At 40.3% G+C, this 14,142-nt stretch overlaps 1 protein-coding gene across 4 annotated transcripts in view; it reads right to left on the bottom strand.

Annotated features, from left to right (window-relative positions):
- Slc17a6 (solute carrier family 17 member 6) overlaps positions 1-10,843 on the bottom strand; it is a 39,374-nt gene extending 28,531 nt beyond the window's left edge. For 2 of the 4 annotated variants that reach the window (XM_048359875.1, XM_048359877.1), the window contains exons 1-3: positions 10,410-10,516; positions 7,552-7,804; positions 5,954-6,072 (exon numbers count right to left, since the gene is read on the bottom strand). In XM_048359875.1, coding sequence (XP_048215832.1) covers positions 5,954-6,072; positions 7,552-7,804; positions 10,410-10,495 — 458 coding nt within the window. In that variant the 5' untranslated portion in view covers positions 10,496-10,516. Of the gene's footprint in view, positions 1-5,953; positions 6,073-7,551; positions 7,805-9,542; positions 9,546-10,409 lie in introns of all 4 variants that reach the window. The other 2 variants (XM_048359876.1, XM_048359874.1) reach the window with 2 other exon arrangements.
- Positions 10,844-14,142: the final 3,299 nt, after the last annotated feature.

The raw sequence follows: 14,142 nt of genomic DNA, 5'->3' as shown, positions 1-14,142 counted from the left end.
TTACTCCAAATACCTAACCTACAGAACCCACAATGAGAAGGAAGCTAGAGGTCTGATAAGTGGCTAGATGAATGCCATAGAAAGAATTATCTCTGGCCTTAAAGGGGAGGTGACTAAGTACAATTTCCACCAAGGCTGATGGTGGCCTTATGCAGCAAGGCTTATATTCAGTCTGAATTATTTTTCAACAAAAAATATTTGCAGTTATGTTTAACTGAAAGACTTAAGAAACCCCTTCTTGCAATAGATATGTAGAGCTGGAAAAGTGATAGATAAATAGAGAGCATGTATTTGTGTGTATGCTTATCTGTATGTCTTAGGAATTCAATTCCATGACCTAGTCCAACAAATAAATTAAGCACATCCATATGTTTGATTTCTGTTAAGGAAAAAAGAGGTAAAGCAGTAAAAAAAAAAAAAAAAAAAGTAATAACAATCACTGTTTCTGCGCCTAAAATGAAAAGTTCTTACACTTGAAATGTCATTTTTCTTCTCTTTCTTTAACAATCAAACTCATGGGATATTTGTCTTATAATCAGTAAAACCAGAATATTTATCTGGAATGCAGTCAAATTTTATTTCACAAATAAAAATGCACATTAACTTTTAAGCCATGTATTTAGATACTTCCATTTTTAAGAAAATATCACTTCCTTCTATATTTCAGAAGAGTGAATTGAATTATGTTAGTGAAATTCCAAAGGAAAAATAATCTGTTTTTTTTTTAACCAACAAAAGGTCTAAATGACTCTCAGTTTTGCTCAGATCTACCATCTTCCAGAAACTCAAGCTAGAAAAAGAGCTGGGTAGGGAGACAGTCCTAAGTGCAATGTATTTTCCTGGTTATTATTCTACTACTTATAGGCCATCATCAAAGTGTGGAGTTTGTCTATTACAGAGAAAAAGAACAGGATCACTTATGATATGAGCAAATAGCGTTTGGGAGATAGTCCATGCATGCATAGATAGTGTGTGTAACAAAACAGAACAAAACAAACCCCAAATCTAAGGATCCCTTGGGTCTGCTAAAGGCTAAAGTCTCTAATTCATGGATTTCTCCTCTGGATTTAGGGAATGATAGATGTTGGTCATCCATTCAGAGAGCAGATGGCTTAGCCTGTTATTGAAACCTATGGTAACACTGCAGCAGCCAGTATTAGGCAAAGATGTACTGCAGGGATAGCTTATTGTCATACATTATAAGACATCTGAACTCTATTCACCATTCCCTGGGGAGAATGGAAACGTCAGCACCTCTCTCCTTCTCTATTTCCTGTTCTAATTTGTAAAATGGGCAGGTTGGAATGGAATAGATGAGCCCTCTCCAGCTTTAACCTGGGTTCCTATCAAGGGAGTTTACTATACTCTGCAACCAAATGTAATTGTCAGGTTCTTCTTGAATTATAGATAGATAGATAGATAGATAGATAGATAGATAGATAGATAGATAGATAATATATGTGTATATATATATATAATTCTTCTTTACCAAAGTTGAGTTAAAATATAATGCCAGAACTATCTAAAAATACAAAACTTTACACTATAAATAACCTTACTGACTAAAGGATAGGTGTAAGGGGAAGAAACATAGCTTACAACAGACAAACAAATCTAAAATGAATTTTTCTAAGTATGCTTATGCCTACCTAGAATTTAAAGAGTACCTACACTGAATTGCTAATACTACTCTTGACTGAAAATACTTCTAGTATAACTCTTCAAAAGACTTCAAATGAGATTTAGAAACTTTTGTGTGAATAATAGATTCATTTCTAAATTTAAAAGTATATTCACAATAATGAATGACAGCATCTGATAATTGCCTACTTCTGAATACATGAAAAGATTTTATGCATATCTCTTACTGAGCATTAAAGATAACCATGTGAAATGGGCACTCTGGCCTATTTACAGAAACCTAAGCCAAGGACCAAAGAGATTAAATTATAATTTGTTCTGTTCTTTTATTCAGGACAGCCTGATCATTCTAAATTCACATAGTTTGGTTTTAAAGCTTAAGTCTTACTTCTATTAAGGTCCAAAATATCTTCTTATGTTGTTCATTTAATTAATTCAATAAGTACCATGAGCCATGCTATACTAGCAATAGGACAATGCAAAAAATATATAATATGGTCAAAATTACCTATATTCATGAAGCTCACATTTACTAGGAAATAGGAGGACATTACACAAAAATATAAAAAAGAAAGATGTTGGTGATAAGTGCCATTTAAAAATTCAAACAGCACAAATAAAGCATGACAGGAACAGATTAGGCAAGAAAGTTTGCATAGAGTGTAGGCAATATTACCAAGTTATACTGTTATAGATTAAAACCATAGTGTTCATCAACTTTCCTTTGGTATATCTGTCCATTTATTATGCCCTTGGCAAAATAATAAATAAATAATAGATAAATGCATAATAAATGTTTTTCTTATTATCAAATGCTTGCTTGGTTTCATTGCAAGGGCTTAAAACCATGGCAAACAGTCCTGAGGAATTCCATATTTGCAAATATTTGAATTACAATGAACTCCCCATCTCCTATTATTTATAAAGAAATTTAATTATGGTCTTTTCATTTTAACATTAAATATTCTCTCATTTTAAAACATTGTAGATTGCTAAAAAGGAATCTTCTTTTGTCTTCCTATTATAAGGCCTTCCAAGGAGTGACTTAAATTCTCCTCCTAAGACATGCAGGAGCTCTTAAGGAAAGACAAAGGACAAAGGATGGGAAACATCTTCTTTGCTCCCCTCCCCCAACTCTTCCCCTCAGTGAGCCAGAAAGCCAAAGGACTCAGACTTTGACAGTAAGAAGACTTAGAATCTGTATTCTGACATAGAGTAGGGGCTCTTTGTGCTTAATAAATGTGGAAAAGCCAAGTCATGGCTGCTTCTTTTTCATTGAGAAATTTCTCAGGAAGTATAATCAGGAGCCTGCCTCTCCTGAGGAACTTTCTCCATACAACTCAAGTTACTTTGTGTCCATAGCAATGATGGCAAACAGTTTCCCAAGTGAGTTTATTTTTCAACTACAGGGAAAAGAATCTGCCCAGGGGCAATTGCTTTCTATTCCTAAATGGCTGCTATGGAGAAGTTTATATGAATAGCCAGGCAATGCTTGTAGGTGGAAGGTTGGTTTTGCTAGTTTTGTTGTTGTTGTTGTTTTACTATTTTGGAATAAAAATTCATCACAACAGGAAATGTGTGTTTTAAATCAATTTTGTATATGTATCATATTTTCATATAGAAAGCTTTCTAATGCAAAATTTCCCTAGTTTTTCTAATAAAAAAATTTTCTAGGATCCATTGTAGATCTACAACATGTTAATAATAGGTTTAGCTGGATGATTATTTTATTTATGTTTATGTTTATTTTATTTTATTTTTTTGGCCAGTCCTGGGGCTTGGACTCAGGGCCTGAGCACTGTCCCTGGCTTCTTCTTACTCAAGGCTAGCACTCTGCCACTTGAGCCACAGCGCCACTTCTGGCCATTTTCTGTATATGTGGTGCTGGGGAATAGAACCCAGGGCCTCATGTATATGAGGCAAGCACTCTTGCCACTAGGCCATATCCCCAGCCCTTTATGTTTTGTTTTTTTTCAGATGATATTGGAGATTGAACTAAGGGCTTTACAATTACTTGTTAGGCAAGGGCCCAACCATTTGAAACTTTACTTGAAAGAGATAGGGATGTTGTTGGAAAAGATAAGGGCTTCTCTTGAACCATAATCCCTTGACTTCTGCCTCTGAAGTATCTGCAATTGCAGGTGTGAGTCACCATATACAGCCATATGATTAATGTACTTTTCTTACTTTCAAAGTCAGAAAACATGTTACATGTGTTTAATACTAATTTTCCCAGTAAGCTTCAAATGTATTTGTAATAGTCTACTATTATTTTTTAAGAAGAGAGACTACATCAAAATTCTTAGGTACATGTCCATGGGATTTTTATATGATAAATAACATATTACCACAACATTTTAACTTTCTCAGATATGGAGAACACCATATACAGTTCATGAAGATAGAAAATCCCTCTCCTTTGAATATTCATTGAAAAGTAAAATGAATTTGGACCCAAATAAAAATATGAAAATGCATATGCTCTTTTTTTCGAGGAGAATAAAACTAAATAAATGAAAACCTAACTTGCCATTTTTATTTTCAGTGCTGGATGTGAAATAAAGATAATCACAAGCTTGCATTTGTTTAAAAGAGGAAAATCTGTCTATTGACCGCACCCCCCAGAGTCACAGAGGAAAAGATGGAAACATCCCTGGTGAGTTTTCCTGGCAGGAACGTGTTAGCATTTTAGCATTTGGCAAGCTGAAGACTCTGGCTCTGAAACAGGTCTTAAAGGTACCACCATTATTAATACATATTACAGCACATGGCATTTTTATATCATTTTATTTTTTGTTGTCTGGGGTGAAATCTATGTTGAATTATTTTTATCTCTTTCAATTAATGATATTTCCAATATGTACATTTGAATTATCTTCCTGGACACTTTATTGTGTTTTAGGCACTAAGTGTTAGGAATACTAAGATAGAAATAATTATAATAGGAGTTTGAATATGAAAATTTAGCTGTTCAAAATTATTAAAATAAACAGAATTAATATTTTTCTCCTATTGTCAATTTTTCTTTATCAGAGTCATAAAACTGGACTCTAGATGGTTAGTCATTTCATCTTAAGTTGATTCAAATGTTTATCTCCAGCAAAGTGTGAACCAGCTCAAATTGCCAGGTAAGGATGATATTCAAAAGGTATTATTGCTAACCCAACACTGTTCTCTGGACATTTAGAATACACTGCCCTCTGGCATTAAAAAAACAACACCAAAACTGTCAAATAAATTCCCTTGAATTCCTGCGTGGGATTAGGGACTCAGAGCTTTGGACTAGAAGACCTGCTGCCTCTGAGAAGAGGGCTCTGGCTGCAGGACTCTGGGGATGGAGCTGGGAGCTGCCTGTTAGTTAGCCTGGGGGGCGGGCGGGAGGGGGGCGGGAAGATCCTTTAAAGAAAGACACTACCAGACAGCCAGTGCTCAGAGCCTCCGCCCACTACAATGCCAGCTTGAAGTCGGAAAACTGTCTCCTAGTCTGAGGTCTCTAATCAACAAGACCTGGGCCGGGAGAGTGAATGTACACTGTGAGTTCCACACTTCAGACTGAAAAACTATGGTTTAGGTGGGTTTTTCTTTTTAATCAAAATATGCCCATCGAAGGGGGAAAAGCTGCCCCTCACCATCCAATAGCCAGGCTTCGCTGCTGTGACAGCCACTTAAGGATCCTTGGCTCAAGCTCAGAGGTGTCGCTGCTGGGGGGCGGGGCAGGTGCTGCCGGGAAACTGGCTCTAGGACCTAGGCAGCGACCACTACACCCCAGGCGCGAGGACCTGGGGCGCATCGGAAACGCCTCTCCACCGCCCAGGCCTCGAAGCAGCAGAGCTCATTAACAGGTGGAATCGCACCCTGGGAGCCTGCGATCCCGCCTGCCACCATAGAAACAAATCCTTTAGACTCGGAGCACCATCTGGGCGGGCTTCTTGGCTGGGCATTCCTGGCGCCCTGCTAGGGATTCAGCACAAAGGAGAGCAGGGGCGTCAAAGAGAGGCGCCAGTGGCGGTGCTGTACGCGGCGACCCTCCGATCCCACTTTGTCCCGACCCCAACAGCATGTCTTTGCTGCGAACTTCCAGATCTGGCCTCAGCTCCCACCCTGTTTTATAGCAAATCGACCATCTATCTCTTGAGAACTTGTTTACTGCATTTCACAGGCAAGTGGGAAACTCACCCAGCCTAAATCTTTGTGGTGTATCCTGGACTGCAGGATTTCTTCCAGGATTTCCCAAACCCTGAGGAGCGGTCTTTGATGGCTACAAACACCAATCCCCAGCCTTCAACTCCTTGTCCCCCGCCTCAACATTTACCTGTTGGCTGCCAGGCGAGATGCGATGTATCCACCTGGAATCTGAGTGATAATGTAGCCCCAAAAGAAAGAACCGTGGATCATCCCCACGGTTTCTGGGTCCCAGTTGAACTTGGCTTTCTACGACGTGAGAGAAAAATAAAGAAAACAAAACAATAAGGTGGTGTGAGGAGAGCTGAGTCAGATTCGAGGATTCGCGTCGAGCCCTCAGCCCGAAAGAGAACTCTAAAAATGCAGGCATTTCTTGCTTTCCCGGGAGTGGGGGGTGGGCGCGCTTGAGGGGATGCCTGTGGCTTAATTTTTCGTTTCCTAACAAAAACGTCGTAACTCAAAAAAAGCTGTATTCATGAAGGAAATGTTTTATGACGAAATACTATGCCAGCGGTCCTAGATTCGCTTTCCAATTCCTGCCCTGCAGGTAGCATCAGTACAAGAGGACTCTTTGGGACCTTTTTCCTTGAAATTCAGACTTGTTGGGAAGATGTCCCTTAGCCAGGTCAGGGTAAAGCCTCCTGTTGGATCCCCCAGAACCCATTTGACCAAGGCAAACCTTGAGCAGCACATTTGAGCAGGTGTGGCTCGCAGAAAGAAATTCACCCCGTGTGGCCTAATTTGGGGAAAGGAAAGTGTGGGCTGGCAGGCCCGACAGACTCCGTGTCTATAACGTCGGGGATGGGTTTGAGCAAAAATGAGTTGGGATCAGTTGCTTGGTGGATTTGGGGGAGTTAAGGAAGAGGATTGTGGGTGAGGGCTATGTCTGGAGGTCAAACCTAACTCTAGGGAGTCCAAACAGCACTGCGGAGTGAACCCGGAAAGAAACGGGGCCAAAATATCCGCATCCGAACGGGGCAATCGTTTATCTTGCAGAAGAAACGAACTGGTACCATTTTTTCTCTCCTTTTCAATAAATTTTAAGACCAAAGGTGCCCCTTCTCCCCCAGTGCCCCCATTAGGCTCCCCCAGAGCCTAATGGTGCTCAAGCTTCTCAATTCCCAATTTGTAATTCCGAATTTGTCTTCCCAGCCGTTTTCTAACGGGGTTTTACTGGGACGGAGGATCCAATGTTCCTAAACAAAAGAACCCACGGATTTCGGTGACTTTGAAGTGACCTCCACACTGGGCACCACTGCCCGATACAAACACTGTAAGATTGTGGAGTCTATGCCTTATGAACCCGGGCATTCCCGGCGGGGTAGGCGAGGTGGACCCTTTCAAAGGCCTTGCTCAAACAAGCGCGCAGCAGCCCTTTCTATTTCCAGTTTGTTTGATTATTCAATATGGGTGGATCTGGAGGAAGTCGTGGAGAAGAATAACTGATATGCTACTAATTGTTACTCTATATCTCCTACTAACAGAGAAAAAGAACTTTCTACTTAGATCTAATTGACATTATCACTCATCAGCTTCTAGAACATTATATACAGCAAGCAGTGAGCTCATTTCCTCTTCCTAGAAGAGGAAGGGAAAGCTAGGCTAGAAACTGGCCTAGAGAGAACCCAGGGCTTCTCGTGCCACGTGCATAAGCCCGGTGCAAACCGGGAATGCCTCCTGCGAGGCCACCGATGCTGGGGGTGTCTGGGCAAGGCCGTGGTCGCCCACCTCCTTGATGACTTTGCCCCCGCGGTGGATCGTGCTGTTGTTGACCATGTCCACGATGGCCACGCCCAGGTTGCAGCGAATTCCAAAGGAGATGCAGAAGCCCAGGCCGCTCATGATAGCGATGATGTAGCGGCGGGGCAGACCAAAGCAGGTGCAGTCGCACAGGGGGGCCTTCTTCTCCGACACCTCCAGGGGCTTCCCATCCTCCGTCAGCTCAATGGTCTCTCCGCCCTCCTGCTTCTTCTCCAGTACCCTGAGCGTCGGAGTAAGGAGGAGGCAAAGGCACCCAAGGTTAGGCACCCCCTAACACTTGTTTCCGAGACCGGGCGAGGCTGACCAGAATTTGGCTGACCCCGCCTCTGCCTGAGGAGTGGTAGTGGTGAAACCTCTCAACCCCCTCCTACCCCCATCAGCAAGGTCCGGGGGCTCTGCCTGCCTCAACTTTCCCCCCTCCCCCAGCACCATAGCCTCCAAGATCTCGAGGCTAAGGCATCTAATCCCTATTATCTTGGGATGCAAGCTCCAGGGTCTCCATTTAGATACTGGCCACTTTGATCTAACTTTCGAGGTCTACATTGTGTTAGGGAAGAGGTTAGCACGGCGGGCCTCCCGAGCTCCCATCCTCAGGCTCTGGGGCACTTTACTTTGGCAATGGCTCCGGGTCTTTCCCACCCCACACAGCCTCTGGCTGGCAGGCAGCGCTGCCCCTTCCTTCTCAACCAAGCTGAAGCTTTAGCGGGGTGGGGGGTGAGAATGCGGAGATCCATCCCTCCGAGGAGCCCGCGCTCCCCCACCTCACTCCCCTGGGGGGGGGGGGGGGGGAAGTCCTATCTTAGCCTGTGGTCAAGCCGGGAAGGGCCGAGGGATCTCTCTAGGAGGGTCAAGCACTCGACTTCCTTTTTCTCTAGCCCCAGGGTGCCGGATCAAGGTTGATTTCCCCATTACACATCTTTTTAGTTCTTTTTTTCTTTTACTCCAGTTGGAAACAAAGGCCTCCGCAGCATATGGCCAACACCTCAGCTTTCTACTGCTAGAACATGAATAATTAATTATCCACAATCTTGCGTCATTACTATCTGGATTATAAACACAGAAAAATCTCATGTGCTTATTTCCAAAGACACAGAGGAGAGACACCCCACCACCACCCCTGCAAGGGGTGTTAATATGTGCCACCCTGAGATAGAAGATTTCACTTTTTAAAAATTACTATAGTATTTCACATGATTCCACTCTGTTTCAATTCTTTTTGAGCTTTGATAATTGGGGGAAGAGGAGAAAAGGAAGGAAAAAGCAGAATGATGGAATGGCTTTATAAAAAAAGGTTTTGTTGCTATGATCCATAATCTATCCTGAATTTTCTAGTCTTTAAAAAATGTGAAAAATAACAGCTCCATAGCACCCGGAGATTGATTCCTTTAATATTTGATCCACCTCTCAGCTTACAATATGAAAATATTTCCCCAAATACACCACAGAATTGTTTTTAAAAGTGTGCCCTTTTAAATATTGCACGCACATAGTTGCTTTCTCACACACAATAGTGAAGCAAATGAAATTTTCAGATCAAGGCTGAACAGCTCCGTGTACTGTTGCTGCCAAGAAATCTGAGGCTTCCTTAAAGCACTTCCAAATTCTAGAAAATATCACCTGGGGAATATCCCATAAAGGTATTTGCAGCTACGTTGAAGGTATATTGCTGAAGTTCAGTTCCAGCCTTAAAAATCATTAAATTGTTTGTGTTGTGAAAGGAGAAATAATAACTATCTTGATATTTTCCCATTGGCTTTGTATACCTATAGATGCAAAGCGGGACTCTGCACCTGAGCTGCCACCTGATAGCAGTTGGGCTGGGAAAGAGACGCCCTTTGCGGGTGGCTTTGGGACTGCAGGGCCCCTGCGGTATGGACTGCGGCATAAGTGGATGATGGTGCTTCTGTGAAGCCCACCAAAATGCAGAGATTTGGAAGCCGGGGGATTGCACTGATCACCTCCTCTACATGCCTGAAAATGTACAAAGGCTTCGATTTCCCAAATGTGAAAATTAGTGCTCTTTGGGAATCGTTTATCCTTTTCTATATGAACTTTCTTGTTGATTTTATCCCTGTTCTTAACAAAAAAATGTGTTATTAGAACAAATCGGAAAAGATATGTATTCAATTTCAAGCATAACATAGCGCCATCATTAAAAGAGGAATAATATTTAAAAATAATTTCTGGTACCTTCAGAATGGTTTTTTAACCACTTATTATTATGTCAGTTGTTTTTTTTAACAGCATGGTTACATTTCCCAAGCATGAAAGAGACTTCTAGTAGACACTAAATAAATAAAAAATATATGTGTATTGATTTAGCTTCTGAGACAGGAACTACTTTAGCTGTCAATTATTAATATATTTTGATCCCTTTTCATTTAGTACAAGCAAAGGAAGATTGCATGGCTAATTCTCTACTATTGTTTGAAGCTGATTCCTTGTTCACGTTGAAAGGGTTGGCTTGTGATAGTTATTTGATTTAAGAATCAACAAACACACATACACAAACTCCTTGAACAGGTGCTAGTCATTTCTTAATTTCAAGGAGGTTATGCCCTAGGTGGGAAAAAATGGGAATCTTAGGTACCAAAATAAAATTCACACATACACACAAACACATACACCAAGCAGATGGGTTCATTTTGTGTAGCATTCCTGCATAAATAAGCAGGTTTCTAGAGCAGCCTTCTTCCAGCAAAGAGCAGCAAAAAAGACCTACCGATCATATTACAATCTCTCTAAGCAACCAAGATTTTACGGAAATGGCCCTGAAGATTTTTTTCCTGGTGAGCCCCAGGTAAGCATGGTTTGCTTTCTCTTACCTGTAGATCTGGCCGAGGGATTTTCCAGCAATATTCTTTAGCCCCTCTGTTCCTGGGGCCAAAATTCTTTGTTTTACCGACTCCATTCTTGCAAAGAGTGGTGTCCGGTCCTGCCAGTCTTAAATAATGATTGCTAAGAAAGAGGAGGCTTGCGCATATTGTCTTACTCGCTTAAGGTAGATGTGAGCCTTTTCTTCTCAGAGGAATGGTACTGGTGTGCCTCCAGCGAGAGTGAGAGTGAGAGCGGGGAGGGAGCGTGAGGATGAGAATACAACGGAATAGCTGCATACAACCCACGGATTTCCTAATAGGAGAGTTGGTAGACACAATCAGAAAGTCTCATTGGAAGGGGGAGGATCCGGTGGCTCAGGGCGCACGCAATGCCATGGTATTTGGGCGGGTGCGGAGGACTCCTTGTCCTGGAAGTCAATTCATGAGGTGGCGCGGGGGGGGGGGTGGGGTGGGGGGAAGGCCAGGAACAACAAATTTCCCGATTTAAAAAAAAAAAAGACTAATTGCAACTCAACCTTTTTTTTTTTTTTTTTTTGCTTTTAATCCGAGGAACCAGAAATGTTGCAGAACCCTTTAGTAGGGGCAAAAGCAAAATAATATTGCTTTTTAAAATGGTTTCATTGCTGTGAGCAGCTAAGCGCCTTCAAAACTCAAGGGAGCACCTCTAGTCTCAGGTGAGCCATGCCGCTGTTAGTTTTTCCTCCTTGACTGTTGCTCTCCTCCCATCACGCCGGCGCAATTCAGCTCTGCGGTAGAGTCAAATTAAGATGGAGAAGGTTAGTTGTTCCTTGAGGACGTGAGTAACTAACAGATGCACAGTTTTAATTTGGGAAGCCTCAAGGAAGAATTTTCAGAAACGCTGACCGCGCCCTTCTGGGCTAGTCTCAGGGTAATGGTTCAGCACCACGGACAGCGTGACTGTCAGGAAAAACAGGATGCTGCTTTTGGCTAGCCCGGTGGCCAACTTTCTGCCCACCAGGGGAGCTGGGCAGATAGCTCCGTGCAAATATCGTCCTGGGGCTCTTCAGGAACGGATGTATGCTATGGGAACCAAGTGGGAAGATGTCATCCTCTCAAGGTTTACGCTGTACTGTGCTTCGCCAAGGAGGACTTCATTAAAAATTGACAAGTTTCTTCCACTTCGCTACGTTTTGCCCAGCATGGCGGTTCCAGTTCTGACAGTTTTGCAGGGAAAGAACATTGGAACATATTTCACTAAATCTGAGAAGCTTCTAGAATATAAAATGTAGGTGCATGTATAGCATAATTACATTGTTCCTGTGTTTGATTTAACCTAGAGTAGGAAGGAAGATAGGTAGGTAAAAACAAAGGGAGACTAATTAAAGAGGTGGGGAGAGAAAAGAAAAGGAGAAGAAAACAAAAAGAACAGCTGTCATGCCAGAATAAGAGATTGACCATTGAACTTAAACTCCTTAGGATTTTAAGCTTTTGTACTTAGTCAAATTACAATATGAAAATATCAATGTACCAAATAAATGAGTGTCTCCAAGGTTGAACTAGTCATTAATTTAAAATTTATGTTTTTTAAAATATTTATGTAAATGTTCTTATAAATTCATTAAAGTCTTATTTTTCTTCTCTGTGCTCTGTTCTCCTAAGACAGAATTTTGAGAGTCATGCAAAAAAAAAAAGTGGTTTTACCCATGTAGGAATATCCTCAATGGATTTATTTCATTTTGTGAAACAAGCTCTGCTAAATTAATGTTAATTATTAATGTCTTTCCCATGAATTACAACACTCACCTCATTCAGGAAAATGCTTATAAAACAAGTTTGGCCTTGAACCACATTCCCAAGGTCAAAAGCTTGGATGTTATTTGAGCCAAAAAGGTGAATAGATGGTATGTTGGGACTATGGGACTAAATCTCAGGAGCATGGATCTAAGTACAGTATCTCAGAAGAATGTTTTTATGAATGATTCTGAAATGCCTTGAACACAACCAGCTCAGATATGAGGAAATTGAAAATAAAAGCACTCATTAGGCCATTTCCTTTTAAATAAGGTTCCAGCTACTCAAGACTCATAGAGATGCTTGTCAAAAACAATCTGTACTTTCTGAATGTTTAGTGACTCAATTAACTAGCCCTAATTCACTGGGAATTATTCTTGACTTTAAGTTCTAGACATTTGAATTAAATTTCAAAAAAAAAACATAATATGTGTTTGTGAATCTGAGATGGCAATGGAAAACTGATTCTCCTAAGCAATCCTGCTTATGTTTCTCCCCCAATTGTTTAGAAATCAAAACTACCCACCATCTTATGGTCATGTCCACCACTCACTCACTCACTCATATCTCTATCTAGCATGAAAATAAAATTTTCCAATCACAGAATCACATTCATTTTTTACCAAAAATGCCATCTGGCTCTCTCCTCTGCACTCTTAATAGAGTTGGTTTGAATCAGAATACGTGCTAATATTGATTTATTCATTCTAAAATTGTTCATTGAATGCCAAGAATTTTACTAGGTCTGGAATGTTCAGGAAATATCTCACAAGCTCCATGAGAGATAAACACATAACTACAATTATAAATAAATAATTGTAAAATTAGCCAAGTCAAACATAGCCCAGTTTTTGTGTGTATAAAGATATGAGGTATCATTTAATTACCTTTCTCAATTCTTTAAAAGAAATGTAGACCTATGCAAAAGATGGCATCCCAGTAGAGATGAGAAGAGTCACCATTAAGCCAAGGGAAACATTGTTAGCAAAGGCATGAACAAGAGGAAATGTTGTGTGTGGAAAAATTGTAAAAATTATTAAATATAAATATCTAATTTTTAAAGCAGCTCAATACAAAAGACCATTTACTAATCCAACAGAATTTCTTTGTCTGGTCTCAAATTCTAAATAATGGACTTTTTTTTATGACCATCTTAAGCATACTAAATTTAACTTTAGGTAAAGAAAGCTCATAATTAGATATTTGCCCTGGGTGCATTTTTTTTTAACTCCTGGCTTCTTCTGGACACTCATATTTAATTCAAATCTCTTACATCAAGTTTTAACAGTCACTTAAGTTCCATCATTAGATAAGTTCCCTCTGAAATAATGATCCCAGTTCAAGGTTTCATTGGGTAGAACTAACATTATAGATTACAATTTATGAGTGGATTCGTTTACAAGATGAGTTCATAACTTTTAATTTATCCTTATTTCATGGGGCAGCAAATTTGAATAGAAGAATTTTCTAAAGTCATGATTTTGGTGATGAAGATGAAGAAACAGCATGGCTCTGTTCAGCTTCTTACACTTTAAGATCTTGTAAAATTCAATGTGTCTAGGATGGAAGCCAAAGTCTGATCAAATCACACATTCACCATCAACCACTGCAAGTACAGAATTTGATCCCAGCTGTTTTGGTTTGGGGTCCACATACTGCTGATTATCTTTCCTGTAACTTTTAATCAACCATTTAATATAAATACACTTCAGTATTTGTAATTTGCACAAATGAAGACTGATTGTAAGTAAGTAATCACACTTGTGCCTTTGGTTGCAATTTTTTGTAACACTTTCATGAATTATTCAGTGACACAAGATTCTTTTCTCCTCCAATTCTGAGATTTTTTTTTCCAACCCTACTTAAGTTCAGTGACTAATAGTAAACTGAAAAAAACAAAAATATGAGAAAATGTGCTCCCTTTAGAAAGTTTAATCTTATGAAAGGAACAAATGCATTTTTTTGTTTT

This window comes from Perognathus longimembris, chromosome 13 (assembly GCF_023159225.1).
Source record: "Perognathus longimembris pacificus isolate PPM17 chromosome 13, ASM2315922v1, whole genome shotgun sequence".
NCBI lineage: Eukaryota > Metazoa > Chordata > Mammalia > Rodentia > Heteromyidae > Perognathus > Perognathus longimembris.
The sequence above is the reverse complement of the archived record's forward strand: the minus strand, read 5'-3'. Positions and strand labels throughout refer to the sequence as shown.